The 18779-nt window shown below is 43.0% G+C and overlaps 1 protein-coding gene across 6 annotated transcripts in view; it reads right to left on the bottom strand.

Moving 5' to 3' along the window:
* Nucleotides 1-18779, bottom strand: part of Cdkal1 (CDKAL1 threonylcarbamoyladenosine tRNA methylthiotransferase) — a 596174-nt gene that overhangs the window by 557758 nt on the left and 19637 nt on the right. For 5 of the 6 annotated variants that reach the window (XM_027948318.3, XM_027948315.2, XM_027948320.2 and 2 more), the window contains 2 exons: nt 4062-4233; nt 2320-2432 (listed from right to left, as the gene is read on the bottom strand). In XM_027948318.3, the coding sequence (XP_027804119.2) occupies nt 2320-2432; nt 4062-4228 (280 nt within the window). In that variant the 5' untranslated portion in view covers nt 4229-4233. The remainder of the gene's footprint in view (nt 1-2319; nt 2433-4061; nt 4234-18779) is intronic. The other variant, XM_027948319.2, reaches the window with a different exon arrangement.

Raw genomic sequence — 18779 nt, 5'->3', positions numbered from 1 at the left:
GCATTGCACACGTTATTCTCTTGTTTATGAGGTAGGGCCTCAGTGTCCTTGAGATGGACTTTTTCCCCCCACTAACCAAATACGAGTACTATCATTCACAGCAGGTAACGAAAAACTACACCTAACACAGCTGTATCTACCACAGCCATATCCAAATGAGAGTGATCCCTGAAGTAGTCACCTTGGAAGACTGAGCCTTTATTTCACTACTGGGTTAGGGACTGGTGACAAATTCTTTAAAGTAATGTTGTTCAACACATCACATACCTCACTCACCAGATCTGGCCTCTGACCTGACTACTGTTAACACTAAATATACTCTCAAAATATGAAATTTGCCACCAATGACCACACCAAAAATAATTTGCCAGTATCTCCAAAGGAAAAATTCAAAAGCAATAACCAAAGCATTACAGGGAAAACAGTGGCACCCACAAAAGTGGTTTACTTGAAGAATACATTCCTGGAATGTGTGCATTCAGAGCATACTTCTTAAAAAAGCAATACTATCTGCAGGGGAAGTTTTACTACTTCTCATGATTCTAATTTAATCATGTTTCCATGCATCCACAATATCCTGAGTTTTAGGGACTAATATCATTTCTCCTCTAAGTTTCATTCTTTGAGATGAGAGGTAAGCAAGCACTGTTTTCTAACACTTAATCCAAAAGATATGAACCAGCTTTTTCTTCAAAACCAAAAAGTTCGAAAATAGCAGCCAACTTCCCTGAGCCTTTATGAAGTTTTACTATGAATTATTCTCAACTCACAGTAAAAGCAACTTCAAGTAACTACCCACACAACTGTTCTTTGCAAAATAGTGCAAACATCTGTAACTGGCAATTGAGAGCTAATTTTGATTTAATTTTCTGTGTATTCTTTTCAATAATCTCTGTATACGTTATAAATAGGTACAAAATGTAGATTATGCATATCAATTACACATTTGCTATTTTAGGTCCACATTTTATTAACAAAGACAAATTATTAATTTCTATAAACTCTTACTACTCCATAATAATGAAACCAACACAGACATAGGTAATCCAGAACTCATTTATCTAAATAGCAGATCTACAGAGAGCTGTGGTGGAGCTCAATGCCTAGAATGAGCAAGTTCGAGTTCAATTCTAAGTTCCACCACAAAAGAAAAAAATAAAATAAGATTTCATTCCAAGTTCCTAACAGAAGCGATCTGGTTTGTATTTCCTAGGCCTCGAGTACCTGGACCAGTGGAGGAAGCAGTCCTGCAGTCTGTTACACATCAGCCACCTCAGAAGGAAAGACGGACTGTGAGCATCTGATTATCACAAACAAGTGTAGATAATGCAAGTATGTAAGAGTAACATACTCATCAGCAAAAAAGAAAATTTTATATTCAAACAACTTTTTAATATTCCCAAATAAAAAATCAAAATTATGTGTGCAAAGATTAACATTCTTAAACATATGAGGACTGTTCTTTTATACAGAAGACAGCCATCATCAGACCAAACAAATGGACTAAATTTAAATCAAAATATATTAAGTCAACATGTGATATCTTTTTAATGTATTAGGAAATTATCTTAAAGGCTATTTTCTTAATAATAAAACCATACCATTGGAATGTGTTAAGGCATGCCCAGAGTAAAAACTACTAATGAATACAATATTTTTTTTGTTTTTGTTTTTGGGGTTTTGTTTTGTTTGGCAGTAATGGGGATTGAACCCAGCCCCAGCCAGGCACACTCTACCACTGACCTACATCCCCAGATCTTTTTATTTTGTCCTAATCACAAGGAATCAGACAAACTCAGAACACTCTACTAAATAATAGGTCAGTTACCTTAGAAGTGTCAAGGTAATGAAAGAAGAGGAAAAACAAAAATGGAGAAACTGTCACAGATTCAAAAGACCAAGGAGACATGACAATAATGTAAGGTGGGACCTGAACTAGACCCTGGAACAGAAAAAGTAGTTAAAGGAAAAACTGGTAAGACTCTAAAAGGCTGTGCAGTTTAGAGAAGAGTACTGCACGAGTGTTAATGTCCTAGTTTATTAATTACATAACAGTTATGTAAGGTGGCAACACTAAGAGAAGGTGGGTGAAGGGCACACGGGAGCTCTCTGCAGCTTGCTACTTCTCAAATTCTAAACTTACTTCAAAATAAATGTATATATTTTAAAGCAACTTTAAAGATCCTTAGTTTTCTAGGTATAGTAGCTATCATTATTTTGCCTTAAAATCATTACGTTATGTGAAAATACCTGTCGATTGCTGCAACCAGACTCTTTCAAACCTGTAACAGACTTTTAATACATTACAGAACACATTACCTGTAATTTTATAGCCATAAGCAGCTAGCTGTCCAGCCATATATTCTCCATCTGAATTATTATGTGAGCAACCCCATGTTCGTATCCAAATTTTCTGTATGCCTGGAATAGTGCTGTTTTAAAAAAATAAATAAGCAGTCTCATTAAGTGTTTTTAAAAAAAGGCAATGGATGATTTCAGAGCATATTACACAAAAAAGCAAACTACAATTAATTCACTGGCTGTTCATTAAATGCACCAATTAAAAACCTGTTACAAGACGACTAATCAAGATAAACCAACCACAAAAGTTCAAGAATCTCTACGTTAAAAAAAAAAAGTGTTTGAATTTTTTTTTAATATCTTTTAGATGTTGATGGACCTTTTATTTTATTCATGTATTTATATGTGGTGCTAAGAGTCGAACCCAGGGCCTCATGCATGCTAGGCGAGCACTCTACCACTGAGCCACAACCCCAGCCCCTCTGATCTGTATCCTTTTTTTAATCATTATTTTTTAGTTGTACGTGGACATACCTTCATTTTATTTTTGTGTGGTGCTGAGGATCAAACCTAGTGGCTCACGCATGCTAGGCGAGTGCTCTACCTCTGAGCCACAACCCCAGCCCCCTGAATTGTGCTTTTAAATCCTACTACTGACCATACTACCATTAATTTAACTTCTAAAAAAATACACACAATAACAGCACAGAAACTGAATCTAGCAGCAATAGCAAATGAAATAATATATCTTTTCAGACTCCTACATATTAGCTGCAATCATTATCTATTTTAAAAATGAACAATTTAATCAAAATTAAAAACTGTCACCCTACACCATTATTAAAAGTATTCCATCTAGGTGTGCTGGCACACACCCATAATCCCCAGCGACTTGGAGGCTGAGGAGTACAGGTTCAAAGCCAGCCTGGACAATTTAAGAAAACCCTGTCTCAAAATTAAGAATAAAAAGGGACAGGGTAGAATGCAGCTCAGTGGTAGAATGCCCCAGGTTCAATCCCCCATAGTGCAGTTTTTAAAAAGTACTCCATCTATAAAAATAGAGTTTAAAATGTAATATTTTTAGAAAGGAAAAAAAGAACTTATGTTACTTTAATAATTTCAGGTAAAAAGAAACTACCTTAAGGATGTGTTCAGGACAAATATTATAAACTTCAGTCATAAAATAGAATTTATAAATTTAAAAATTGCTTAAAAGCTTAATGTTCCAGACAAAAATAATCAACTATATTAAAACTCTCTCAACAATACGCTGAACAATCATAGAGCTCCTTAAAATCTTACAATTTGGCAATCCTTCTTGGCAATGTTGCATTAGAATCTTACTGACCACGGTCCCACCGTAACAGTGGAAATGGTAATAACTCTTGTGCCCAATGCCTTAAGCTGGTCTGTAAGTATTCACTATCAAAGATCCAAAACACCTCAAAAGAATCACAAATCTCAATAAAAATTTTAATTTACAAGTACCACAGAATTACATACCAATTGCAGTGAAAGAGGTTTCTATTGTTCTGGGCCCTGCCTTCCAAGAACACCCAACTGGACATCCTTTTCTTTAACCAATCACCTTGCCTTGCCAAATTCAAAGCCACTGAAATGGGGTGTGGGGGTGGGGGGACCCTCATGTTTCTACCAAAAGTCCAAAGAGCCCAAAAAAGAAACCCTATGCAGATCACACAGACTAGTCCTGCCAGCATCTTGCCAGAAATTAAGCTGCACACATTTCCAGGAAAGCTTACCTGTCACTTGGCGGGCCATTCTCTTCCGAGAACATCTGGGTATGGCGCCTTCGCACTTTCGGAACAACCTGCCTTCTTGAAGAATGTCTGTCTTGTGGCTTTGAATCTTCCTGGGACACAATGTCTTCTATGTCATCCAGCAGGATATCACAGGATGCAGAAGGCATCTTTTCTATCACAAAGTCATAAACAGCACAAGCTTATGAAATCTGCTTATGACATCAAGCTTATGACATCACCTATAAAAAATTTTTCAGCAAACTAATCAAGCCTGTTAAGTCAATTTCAAGTTTAGAGAAAATGCAGGGGATCAACACAAGGAGACGATCAGAAGTCACACTGATAATGGGACATTCCAAGATTCAACAGAACTATTTCCTCAACAAAGCAACTCCATGGGGAAAAAAGTAAGGCAGGACATCTTCAAGATTAAAGGAAAGGAGCCAGGCATGGCGGTAAGTGCCCATAATCCCAGCAGCTCAGAAGGTGGGACAGGAAGATCACAGAGCTCAAAGCCAGCCTCAACAAAATCGAGGGGCCAAGCAACTGAGCAAGACCGTCTCTAAATAAAACACAAAACAGAGCTGGGGATGTGGCTCAGTGGTCCAGTGCTTGGTACCACCTCCCCCACCCCCACAACAAAAAAAGATAAAAGGAGATTTAAAAGATTTAAAAGCTGAAGACCTCCACCAGCTTAGGAAGGCGACCATTGTTGACAACTACCATGGCCTCCAGGGTTGGAAAAACTCAGTGGCCTTCAGGCCAAGCCTCGGCAGCTTCATGTTGTGTCCCTGGGGGTTGCCAGTCTCTATGGCGACTGTGGCTAAGACAGGCACATGCAGGTGTCTACAGAAATTATGACTGCATGAAAGGCGATGAGGAAGGCCACTGTCTTTCAAGGTGAAGAATGATTTTTAAATATAAAAAATTTCTTTGAATCGAGTTCCATGGAAGTTTCTCACTGACCTGGGTCAGCTAAGAAATCATTCCTCTAATTTTTTTAAAAAAGGTCTAACAACTAATGCAACTCATGTTCTTATTTTATCCAACTATGATAAACTTTGGGAACTAATTAAAAAATCAGAACATGAGCTAGATATTAGATAAGGATATTATTATAAATCATTATTGTTCTTATGTTCAAAACTATTTTCTCTTTAGTTATAGTTGGGTACAATATCTTTATTTTACTTATTTTTATGCAGTGCTGAGGATCGAACCTAGGGTCTTGCACGTGCTAGGCAAGTGCTCTACCGCTGAGCCACAACCCCAGCCCTCAAACTATTTTTATTGATACATATTGAACACTTCAAGGTGAAATACCATGTTTATAATTTATTTTAAAACATCTCAGGAGGCGGCTGGGGTGGTGGCTCAGTGGTAGAGCACTTGCTTAGCACAGCAGAGGCACCAGGTTCAACCCTCAGAATCACGTAAAATTGTGTTGTATTGTGTCCATCTACAACTATATAATATATATATAATATATAATATATATATATAATATATATATAATATATAATATATAAATATATATATAAATATATAAAAATATATATTTATATATATAATCTATATATAATATATATATATAATTTTATATATATATATATAATATATATATAATCTCCACCTCAGATTTTCCTCAGGGTGGTTAAAAAAAAAAAAAAAAACAGATTAGCCAGGGGTATTGGCATATGCCTGTAATCCCAGCAGGAGGCTGAGGAAGGAGGATCACAAGTTCAAAGCCAGCCCCAGCAGCTTAGTGAGACTCTAAGCAACTTGGTGAGGCCTTGCATCAAACAGAAAAAAGGGCTGAGGATGTGGCTCAAGTAGTTAAGTGCCCCCTGGGTTCAATCCCTGGTACCAAAAAAATAAAAGATTAAAAACATTTACAACTCTTAAAACTAGAAAATAGGTAGGTTTCTTCTGTTAAATGTTAGTGTACTTTTTATACCTTTATTTCATTTATTTATTCTTCTGTGGTGCTGAGGATGGAACCCAGGACCCCCCACATGCTAGGCAATCACTCTGCCACAAAACTACACCTGCAGCCCAACAGCAGCTATTTGGTATTCATTATATCATGATACCCGATATAATGAATACCAAATTTTTCAGAATTAAAGAAGACGTGGAGATGGGGAAGATGGCGGCGAGGGGAGTGCATTGTCCCCGTGTGCTGCTTCACTGTGTGGGAGTATGACAAGTCAGGACGGCTAAAGGATATTTTGTTAGGAATTTCCAGCAATAGTGGGGTACTCCGGAACCTGGAGGAAGGATTTCCATCGCACGAGGATCGGCTACGGGGACTCAAACGCGAGAGGTTTGTCGCACGGAGGGTATCACTGCTTATTCAGCAAATCGCCCCGCGGCTAAAGTCTGGGATAGAGACGCAGGGTTACAGCGCTGCAGTTTCTGCCAGCCGCGCAAGCACCGTACTCAGGGCTGAATTCTGGGTTCGAGACGGGGGAAGGAAGCGGTCCATCTCGGTTCTCCACACCGGTCAGACCACAGAGGAGGCCAGCAGCCACCATGTTGGTAAACTGACGTCACCACCCCTGTTTTTGACTGACCGCAGCTCATTCAGCCATAGAACAGGTAATTTCAGGCTGCAATTCGCCTGCGGCTTGCAGACAGATTGCTAGGGCTCAGCGCCTGGGTGCTTCTTAGAACCTGATCTTATCAGAGTGAATACTGAGCACGGGGCGGCCGAGTTCCGGCTCCCGGAACTGAGCCCGCGGGGACTGCTTCTTGGAGCTTACATTTATAGGAGCTTACACCGAGCACGGAGTGGCCGAGTTCCGGCTCCCGGAATTTCCCTGGCCCGGGGCTAGGAGCCCGCGGAAACTGCTTCTCGGTCCGGGTCCTGCTGAGGGCCGGTCAGGACTCACCCGGTGCTTTGGTTGCCCGGCAAGGGGAACGAAATGCTGCCATTCGCATAGGATACCAACATGGCAGAGATCTGATGTCTGCAGAAAGCGGCGGAGGAGGGAACTTCATCAATACCAGTGGTGACATAAGCAGTTGGTCTCCTGGTAGGGGGGGTGAGGCACAGTCACCCGAGTCTCCTCAATTTGTCGTCGAGCCAGAGGGAAGGAGCCGGGCCGCCGCCAGCGCCCGGAGCAGGCCCAGCGGCTCGCCAGCGTGGTGACCGCGTGACCCCAATTGGAGAGGGGGCGGAGCGGAGCCGCCAGCCGCAACAGCAAGGTGGGCAGACCCGCGACCCAGTGGTACATGGGCGTGGTAGGAGGGGCAGGGCAGAGCCGCAGTTCGCGCTTGCAAGGTAAACAGACCTGTGTCAGCCTGGCGGGTCAGGCCCAGTGGCCTGCCAGTGTGGTACACACGTCACCCCAACTGGAGTAGGGGCAGAGCAGATCCTTCTCCCACGCCCGGATCAGGCCCTGCCGGTGTGGTGGTCACGTGACCCCAATTGGAGTGGGGGCGGAGCGGAACTGCCACCCGTGCCCGCAGGGTGAGCAGATCAGTGATCAACCTGCAGATCAGGCCCAGGGGTCCGCAGGCGTGGTAGGAGGGGCAGGGCAGATCCGCCGCCCGCGCCTCCAAGGTAGGCAGACCTACAACAGACCTGCGGATCAGGCCCAGGAGCCTGCCGGCGTGGTACAAACACCACCCTAATTGGAGTAGTGGCAGAGCAGAGTCGCTGCCCGTGCCAGGAACAGGCCCAGCGTCCTGCAGGTGGGGTAGCCATGACACCCTAATTGGAGTAGGGGCAGAGCAGAGCCTCCACCCGTGCCCGAAAGGTGGGCAGATCTGCGACCGACCAGCGGGACAGGCCCAGTGGCCTGCCGGTACGACAGACACGTCACCCCATTTGCAGTAGGGGCAGAGTAGAGCCGCCTCCCGCGCCTGCAGGGTAGGCAAACCTGCAACCGACCGGCGGATCAGGCCCGGTGGCCTGCCGGCGTGGTACACTCGTCATCCCAATTGGAGTAGGGGCAGAACAGAGCCGCCGCCAGCTCCCAGAACAGGCCCAGTGACCTGCCGGCGTGGTAGCCACGACACCCCAATTGGAATAAGGAGAGAGCACAGCCGCCGCCCGCACCTGCAGGAAAGATACGCAAGCAGTATGAAAAGACAAGGAAAGAAAGGACCACAAGCAATGCAGGTCAACGCAACTTTAGAAGAGGTAACAGCTGCAGCAGATGGAATGTCAGATAAAGAATTCAGGATTTACATGCTTCAGATGATCTGGAGTATCAAGGAAGACATTAAACAGCAAAATCAGACAATGAAAGATCACTTCGACAACGAATTACGCAAACAAATCCAGGAAGCAAAGGATCAACTATACAGGGAGATAGAGGTTATAAAAAACAAACAAACAGAAATCCTAGAAATGCAGGAAGCAATAAACCAACTTAAAAACTCAATGGAGAATACTACCAGCAGAGTAGAACACTTAGAAGATAGAACATCAGACAATGAAGACAAAGTATTTCAACTGGAAAAGAACATAGACAGCTCAGCAAGACTGTTAAGAAACCATGAGCAGAACATCCAAGAAATATGGGATAACATTAAGAGACCAAACTTAAGAGTCATTGGGATACAGGAAGGTACAGAGCTCCAAACCAAAGGAATGAGAAGTCTATTCAATGAAATAATACAAGAAAACTTCCCAGACTTGAAGAATGAGACAGAACCCCAAATCCTAGAAGCCTATAGGACGCCGAATGTGCAAAATCATAAGAGATCCACACCTAGACACATCATAATGAAGATGCCCAACATACAGAATAAGGAGAGAATTTTAAAAGCTACAAGAGAAAGGAAGCAGATTACATTTAGGGGTAAGCCAATCAGGATAACAGCTGATCTGTCAACACAGACTCTGAAAGCTAGAAGATCCTGGAATAACATATTTCAAACACTGAAAGAAAATGGGTTCCAACCAAGAATTGTGTATCCAGCGAAATTAAGCTTCAGGATGGAGGATGAAATTAAAACCTTCCACGATAAACAAAAGTTTAAAGAATTCGCAGCTAGAAAACCATCTCTTCAAAACATCCTCGCCAAAGCATTACAGGAAGAGGAAATGGAAAATAACAATGAAAACCAACAGTGGGAGGTAGGACAGTAAAGGGTGGGGGGGGAATAATCAAAGAGGAAAACAAACCATGTTTAGTAACAGAAATAAACAAATATGGCTGGAAGAACAACCCATATCTCAATAATAACCCTAAATGTTAATGGCTTAAACTCACCAATCAAGAGACACAGGCTAGTAGAATGGATCACAAAACAAGACCCAACAATATGCTGCCTGCAGGAGACGCATTTGATAGGAAAAGACATATATAGGCTGAAGGTGAAAGGTTGGGAAAAATCATATCACTCATATGGACTTCGGAAACAAGCAGGAGTGTCCATACTCATATCAAATAAAATAGATTTCAAGCCAAAGTTAATCAAAAGAGATAAAGAGGGACACTACATACTGCTTAAGGGAACCATACAACAACAAGACATAACAATCATAAATATTTATGCCCCAAACAATGGTGCAGCTATGTTCGTCAAACAAACTCTTCTCAAGTTCAAGAGTCTAATAGATCACCATACCATAATCATGGGAGACTTCAACACACCTCTCTCGCCACTGGACAGATCTTCCAAACAAAAGTTGAATAAGGAAACTATAGAACTCAATAACACTATTAATAACCTAGACCTAATTGACATATATAGAATATACCACCCAACATCAAGCAGTTACACTTTTTTCTCAGCAGCACATGGATCCTTCTCAAAAATAGATCATATATTATGTCACAGGGCAACTCTTAGACAATATAAAGGAGTAGAGATAATACCATGCATCTTATCTGATCATAATGGAATGAAACTGAAAATCAACGATAAAAGAAGGAAGGAAAAAGCATACATCACTTGGAGAATGAACAATAGGTTACTGAATGATCAATGGGTTATAGAAGACATCAAGAAGGAAATTAAAAAATTCTTAGAGATAAATGAAAACACAGACACAACATATCGGAATCTATGGGACACATTGAAAGCAGTTCTAAGAGGAAAATTCATTGCTTGGAGTTCATTCCTTAAAAAAAGAAAAAACCAACAAATAAATGATCTCATACTTCATCTCAAAATCCTTGAAAAAGAAGAGCAAAACAACAGCAAAAGAAGTAGAAGGCAAGAAATAATTAAAATCAGAGCTGAAATTAATGAAATCGAAACAAAAGAAACAATTGAAAAAATTGACAAAACTAAAAGTTGGTTCTTTGAAAAAATAAACAAAATCGACAGACCCTTAGCGATGCTAGCGAAGAGAAGAAGAGAGAGAACTCAAATTACTAGCATACGGGATGAAAAAGGCAATATCACAACAGACACTTCAGAAATACAGAAGATAATCAAAAACTATTTTGAATCCTTATACTCCAACAAATTAGAAGATAGTGAAGGCATAGATAAATTTCTTAAGTCATATGATCTGCCCAGATTGAGTCAGGAGGATATAGAAAACCTAAACAGACCAATATCAATTGAGGAAATAGAAGAAACCATAAAAAGACTTCCAACTAAGAAAAGCCCAGGTCCAGATGGGTATACAGCAGAATTTTACAAAACCTTTAAAGAAGAACTAATACCAATACTTTTCAAGCTACTTCAGGAAATAGAAAAGGAGGGAGAACTTCCAAATTCATTCTATGAGGCCAACATCACCCTGATACCTAAACCAGACAAAGACACTTCAAAGAAAGAAAACTACAGACCAATATCTCTAATGAACCTAGATGCAAAAATCCTCAATAAAATTCTGGCGAATCGGATACAAAAACATATCAAAAAAATTGTACACCATGATCAAGTAGGATTCATCCCAGGGATGCAAGGCTGGTTCAATATACGGAAATCAATAAATGTTATTCACCACATCAATAGACTTAAAAATAAGAACCATATGATCATCTCGATAGATGCGGAAAAAGCATTTGACAAAGTACAGCATCCCTTTATGTTCAAAACTCTAGAAAAACTAGGGATAACAGGAACATACCTCAATATTGTAAAAGCAATCTATGCTAAGCCTCAGGCTAGCATCATTCTGAACGGAGAAAAACTGAAGGCATTCCCTCTAAAATCTGGAACTAGACAGGGATGCCCTCTCTCTCCACTTCTGTTCAACATAGTTCTCGAAACACTGGCCAGAGCAATTAGACAGACGAAAGAAATTAAAGGCATAAAAATAGGAAAAGAAGAACTTAAATTATCACTATTTGCAGATGATATGATTCTATACCTAGCAGACCCAAAAGGCTCTACAAAGAAACTATTAGAGCTAATAAATGAATTCAGCAAAGTGGCAGGATATAAAATCAACACGCATAAATCAAAGGCATTCCTGTATATCAGCGACAAATCCTCTGAAATGGAAATGAGGACAACCACTCCATTCAAAATATCTTCAAAAAAAATAAAATACTTGGGAATCAACCTAACAAAAGAGGTGAAAGACTTATACAATGAAAACTACAGAACCCTAAAGAGAGAAATAGAAGAAGATCTTAGAAGATGGAAAAATATACCCTGTTCATGGATAGGCAGAACTAACATCAAAATGGCGATATTACCAAAAGTTCTCTATAGGTTTAATGCAATGCCAATCAAAATCCCAATGGCATTTCTTGTAGAAATAGAGAAAGCAATCATGAAATTCATATGGAAAAATAAAAGACCCAGAATAGCAAAAACAATGCTAAGCAGGAAGTGTGAATCAGGCGGTATAGCGATACCAGACTTCAAACTATACTACAGAGCAATAGTAACAAAAACAGCATGGTACTGGTACCAAAACAGGCGGGTGGACCAATGGTACAGAATAGAGGACACAGAAACCAATCCACAAAACTACAACTATCTTATATTTGATAAAGGGTCTAAAAGCATGCAATGGAGGAAGGATAGCATCTTCAACAAATGGTGCTGGGAAAACTGGAAATCCATATGCAACAAAATGAAACTGAATCCCTTTCTCTCGCCATGCACAAAAGTGAATTCAAAATGGATCAAGGAGCTTGATATCAAATCAGAGACACGGCGTCTGATAGAAGAAAAAGTTGGCTACGATCTACATACTGTGGGGTCGGGCTCCAAATTCCTCAATAGGACACCCATAGCACAAAAGTTAATAACTAGAATCAACAAATGGGACTTACTCAAACTAAAAAGTTTTTTCTCAGCAAAAGAAACAATAAGAGAGGTAAATAGGGAGCCTACACCCTGGGAACAAATCTTTACTCCTCACACTTCAGATAGAGCCCTAATATCCAGAGTATACAAAGAACTCAAAAAATTAGACAATAAGAAAACAAACAACCCAATCAACAAATGGGCCAAGGACCTGAACAGACACTTCTCAGAGGAGGACATACAGTCAATCAACAAGTACATGAAAAAATGCTCAACATCTCTAGCTGTCAGAGAAATGCAAATCAAAACCACCCTAAGATACCATCTCACTCCAGTAAGATTGGCAGCCATTAGGAAGTCAAACAACAACAAGTGCTGGCGAGGATGTGGGGAAAAGGGTACACTTGTACATTGCTGGTGGGACTGCAGATTGGTGCAGCCAATTTGGAAAGCAGTATGGAGATTTCTTGGAAAGCTGGGAATGGAGCCACCATTTGACCCAGCTATTCCCCTTCTTGGTCTATTCCCTAAAGACCTAAAAAGAGCATGCTACAGGGACACTGCTACATCGATGTTCATAGCAGCACAGTTCACAATAGCAAGACTGTGGAACCAACCTAGATGCCCTTCAATAGACGAATGGATAAAAAAAATGTGGCATTTATACACAATGGAGTATTACTCTGCATTAAAAAATGACAAAATCATAGAATTTACAGGGAAATGGATGGCATTAGAGCAGATTATTCTAAGTGAAGCTAGCCAATCCCTAAAAAACAAATGCCAAATGTCTTCTTTGATATAAGGAGAGTAACTAAGAACAGAGTAGGGTCGAAGAGCATGAGAAGAAGATTAACATTAAACAGGGATGAGAGGTGGGAGGGAAAGGGAGAGAGAAGGGAAATTGCATGGTAATGGAAGGAGACCCTCAGGGTTATACAGTGGAGGAGGTAGAGAGAGAGGAGGGGAGGGGAGGGGAGAGGTGGGGAGGGGGGAGGGTGGAGGATGGGAAAGGCAGCGGAGCACAACAGACACTAGTATGGCAATTTGTAAATCAATGGATGTGTAACTGATGTGATTATGCAATCTGTGTATGGGGTGAAGGTGGGAGTTCATAACCCACTTGAATCAAAGTGTGGAATATGATATGTCAAGAAATTTGTAATGTTTTGAACAACCCACAATAAAAATTAAAAAAAAAAAAAAAAAAAAGAAAGGAAAAAAAAAAAAAAAAAAGAAGACGTGGACACAGCTTCCAGGTAGACACACATTCCTCACACAAAGCACAACTTTGGAATCGTACATGAAAGGAGAAAGAAGGCTAGAGACCTCAGAACCCAGGAAAAGGTCAGCGAGGTCTTTGGGTTCCCTTTTGCCTCCTATATCCAAACTCGGGCCGAAGCAGCCAGCAGTCCAGGATGCCCACAGGTGCAGACAACGCAGGTCCAACAAGCCGGCCTCCCATCAGGAACCAGAAGACGGGAAGCTTGGATAATCGCCGCTCTCCTCCCGCCCTAGCCCCACACACGCACTGCAGTCCCACCCGCAGGCAGTCATAGGGTCAAGTGGGGAGCCGACTTCCCCGCTACAAGATGCCCTGACATGCCCCACGAGAGTAGAGTCACAGAAGGCCAGGCAGGGACCCCGACTTCCGAACCAACCAACCATGAGGCCCACAGTTGTCAGTGCAGACCAGACTGAAATGCGAGTCTGGAGCCCTTCACAGGGTCAGCGCAGCAGACAGCCCAGGAGGCACACGGCAGCACTAGTCTCCCTCTATGGTGAGCAAGTGGAAGCAGAGGGGCTAACCTGCCCACAGAAGACAAGGGCTCCCAAGCTGGATGCGTCCACGCCCACCCACCGCCTGCTGACCTGTTCTCAGCAGTGTCACTGGACCAGCATCCAGAGCCTGTGTTCTCAGGTGTCTCAAGCCTTCCTGATGAAGGTCCCTTCTCTTCACACCAGATTCCCATCTTTCCATTCATATCACTCAACTAACAGTGGCTTCCAGCCAGGCTCATTTTGTGCCCTTTGTAAAGTGTTCTTTACCACAAATTATGTGCTGCCCATCAGACAAACGAGTGTTTGAAACTCATCTAGTTTTATTGTTAGTAAGAAATAACCCAAATGTCCACCGTTAGGCCTGGATGTAATCGACATATATAATCCATGGTCAAAGTAGGACTGTCAATCCCAGCCCTCTCCTTCCCTAAAGCAAGGACAAAGCACAGGACCCAAGCCCCACTCTGACAGTCACCTGTCTCCTTGGCCACAGTGATCGGCTCAGGCTTGGTCAGGGCAAGCCCAGCTAACCAGAAAGGACTGCAAGGTCTTCTGAGCCACAGCTAATAGAAAAGATGGCTTCTCTACTCCTTCAAGTGACTAAATGGGAAGGATGTCAACTCTAGGATCCCAGGGGCCATCTTGCCTGTCACAAGGAGGAAGCCTCGAGAAGGAACAAAACCAAATAGGAGCAAGGGAGAGAAACAGCCGTACTGATGCCATTTGAGCACCTGGACCCAACCAGTGCTTGAACCCTGGTGCAGCCCACTTCTGCCCAACCACGTGAGCCACTAAATTCCCTGGGGCTTAAATTAGTTTGAGTTGGGCTTCCTGGTCTTGCAGACAAGAGCCCAGGTACAGCCCAGGTAAAGTGAAATGAACCAAGTTTCAGGCTTTTTAATTTCATATTTTTTAGTTGAAGATGGACACAATATCTTTATCTTAATGTGGGCTAAAGATCGAACCCAGTGCCTCATGCATGCTAGAGGAGTGCTCTTCTCCTGACCATAACCCCAGTCACCAGTTAGTCTTTACCAAGTTACTCTTGAAGTAACTGAGGGGAAAAAAGTCTTCAGCGGAATTTGGGAAATTCTGCCTCCTTTTATATGCACTGTGTACTGATTAAGAACTGTGAAGAGCTGCAGTCAGGAAACTTCAAACTCATTATCTTAGGAATTTTCTAAGATTTCCTTTCTTACAGATCTCCTTAGATGGAAAGATGGCACTGAAACAGCAGGCCCGACTGGCGCAGCCCCTCCATCCCCTGCCCAGACGGTGGCCTCCTGCCTTTACTGGGACGCAGTCTCTTCACCCCAGCACTCTCCCTTCCAACCGCTACTCCTGAAGGCAATCCTTCTACTCTCTAGGTCAGCCTGGACTCCAGCCGTGCTCCCTCTTCCCCATCACTGATGGCCTCCATGGAATCAAGATCTAGCGAGAGACACTGTTTCTACTACTTCTCTCATTTAAAAGACAATAAATCCCTCTCATGAAGCCACTCTTCCTCTCAGCTCACCTTTAAAGAGAAGCTCCCTGTATTTACTGTCTCCAATTTCCCCCTCCCATTCTCACCAGCCAGACTTTTACACCCACCACTCCACCAAAACAGCCCTCAGGAAACCCTCCAATGATACAGACCATGACCAACACTCAGCCGTCTGATGAGACGCCATTTGTGGCATCTGCAATGCCGACCACTCTCACCTCAAAGCACTCTTCTCCACGGCCCCAGGATGCCCTTTCCTCATTCTCCTCCTCCAGGGGCTTGCTGGCTCAGTCCCTCTCCCCACTGGGAAGCCCATGGCTCCCTGACAGGAGCTCTTCTCTGTTTACAGGCACTCCCTGGTGATCTCATCCTGTCCTGTGGCCTTGAAATACCAACTGTGTGCTTATATAACAGCCCGCTCTTCCGACTCAGATGTCTGACTGCCTGCTGGACATCCCTGCCTGAATGTCTATCAGCCATTTCAAAGTTCAACACTCAGCCAGAACTTCGACTCTCCCAGCTTCCCCCACCCCAAACGGCCCCAACCTCCTCATACCAATATGATTATCCGACTCCTTCCTTTCCCTCACCCCAAGTCCAATCCACCAGCAAAATCCTATTGGTGTTACCTTTAAGTATATTCAGAATCCACCTGTGATCAGAGCCCTGTCACAGTCGCTCCTGCCTGGAGGGCTCTTCCTCCACAGCCATTCACTCCAGCCCTTCAGGTACTTGCTCAAACGCCACCAGCGAAGCCTTTGCAATCAAACCTTGCCAAATTCCCATCCCTCCCAATCCTTTCTTTAACCATATACTTCATCACCTGTTTACTTTTGCTGCCTCTCTGTTCTAGAATATTTACTCGTGGGGATAAGGGCTTTTGCACACTTTGTTCACAGCTTTATCTCAGGAGCCTGCAACTATATCCAGCACCAGGTTCTAAATATTTTAGTGTAGACAACAGTTTTTTACAAGATATGGAGCTGGCTACCTCCCTCTTCCACCTCCCACTATTTCAAATTTTGGGGGAGGTACTGGAGATTGAACCCAGGGGCGCTTCCCAAGCCTTTTAATTTAGGGACAGCGTCTTGCCAAGTTGCTAGGTGCCTCGTTAATCTGCTGAGGCTGGCTTTGAACACATAATCCTCCTGCCTCAGCCTCCCAAGTTGCTGGGAGGACAGGCGTGAGCCACCGCGCCCGGCTTGGGTATTCTGAGTAAGCCAAACTCCTCCGACTCCAAGGCCTTCACACGTGTCCTCCCTCCCCTGGACATTCAGCCCCCGGGTCCCTGCATGGCTGGCTGCCCGCTTCTCTATCGCTGATACCTCCTCGGCCTTCACTGGCTGCCTTCCTAAACACCTGCACCGCCCAGGCGTCCTCACACTCCCACCCCCGCTTGTTGCGCCATGCTTCTTCACGGCACTCACCAACACCTTCCACAGGCCTCGTGTCTCATTACAGCTCACGTTCCATAGACACAGGTGTCGCCTCTTTTCCACCACTCTCTCCAACACCTAAGGACGCTGAGCACACAGCAGCGTGCAACAGTCATCACCTGACTACCACGCTTGCTTAAATAGAGGGCAAAGTCATGCCTTTCAGTTTCTGAGAACTACTGAAGGACCACGAATAACCAAATGATAAATTAAAAGCAATACTTTTGCAAAAAGTACACAATGTTTACATCCATACACAACTGTGTACAGATCCACCGAAGGGAAACAGAATGGAAAGAGGAGTGGAAGGACTCTACTGCAGGAGACACGCCACGCCATTACAGACTTAGGGAAGCAGGGAGTATTGCTAAGCTCCTGACGTTCCAGAACTGGAGTCCAGAGTGGAGCTAAAATCAGAAGGCAGGCTTCCTCAAAATACCATGCTCTTACCCTATGGCTTGGCCTCACCAGCAAGAACAATGCAAGAATCTAATGTATCACCAAGGGGCAACACGTGCCAGAAAATGGGAAAAGGCAAAACAGGCGATTCACTTAAATACAGACAGCGGGACACATGGGTGGACACCTGTAATTCCCCAAAACTTGGGAAGTTGAGGCAGGAGGATTGCAAGTTCCAAGCCGGCCTAGGCAACTTGGTAAGACCCCATCTCAAAATATAAGAGGGGCCAAGGATATAGCTCAGGAATAGGAAGTCTCAGACCAGGTTCCCAGATCACAAGAAAAAAAAAAACAGCTAGTAAAAATGGGAAAGTATATACAACCGAACTAAATGCTGATTGTTTCAATACTTGATATTTTTCCTCCACTTCACAGATTACACTGACAAAAGGCCTTTACCTGAAAACACGTATAAAATGGGATTCAAAGGGACTGCAGGGCAACTCAGCAATCCATTTGAAAGTTTGAAACTTGTGTATCTTTTGACCCAGCAATTCTATTTCCAAAATTCCCTCTAGCTGGGGACAAAGGAGATGACTATAATGTGACGTAGAGGTTCCTAAACCTGGCTGCATATCATGAACACATACACAATCTCTTTCATCACCATGAGTAAGTGGAAGTTTCTACCTCAAACAAACTGATAGAAGGAATTAAGCCCTCAAGAAAAATCTTAATAAGTAACAAAAATGAAAGTTTGGGTATAAAAGGAAAGGAAGACAACATTCAAATAAGGCAACAGAATCATACGAAATTTTTTTCTCAAAGGCAGAGGCAATCAAGTCTGATAAAGGGAATAAAGTCAGTCAGTGAAAAGGAGAAATACTGACAACAGACACTATCCTAGAACAGCGTTCACTTACCTGGGAGAGTTATTACGGAGCCTTCAGAACATCACACACCCAGGCTCCGGTCTGACTCAGAATCTCCAAGAAGAGAGGCACAGGAACTTAAAAGCCGCCCAGGTAAGGCTGGGGGTGGAGCTCAGCGGCCACCCAGGCTCAGCACACTGGAGGCCCGGGGATGAATTCCCAGCACGTGGAAAAAAAAAAAATCCCTCCCAGATGCTGCTCCTAATCATCCCACGTGGAAAAAAAAAAAAAATCCCTCCCAGATGCTGCCCCTAATCATCCCACGTGGAAAAAAAAAAAAATCCCTCCCAGATGCTGCCCCTAATCATCCCTAACTGAGAACCACAGCAAGGCAGGCACACTCCCATAATCCTAGCTGCTTAGGAGGCTGAGGCAGGGGGATCTTGAGTTCAAAGCCAGCCTCAGCAACTTAGAGAGGCTCTAAGCAACTCGGTAAAAAACTGTCTCTAACTATTTAAAATATAAAAATAGGCTGAGGACGTTTCTCAGTGGCTAAGCACCCCAG

The sequence above is a fragment of the Marmota flaviventris genome, chromosome 6 (assembly GCF_047511675.1).
Source record: "Marmota flaviventris isolate mMarFla1 chromosome 6, mMarFla1.hap1, whole genome shotgun sequence".
NCBI lineage: Eukaryota > Metazoa > Chordata > Mammalia > Rodentia > Sciuridae > Marmota > Marmota flaviventris.
This window is presented reverse-complemented; position numbering and strand designations above follow the sequence as displayed.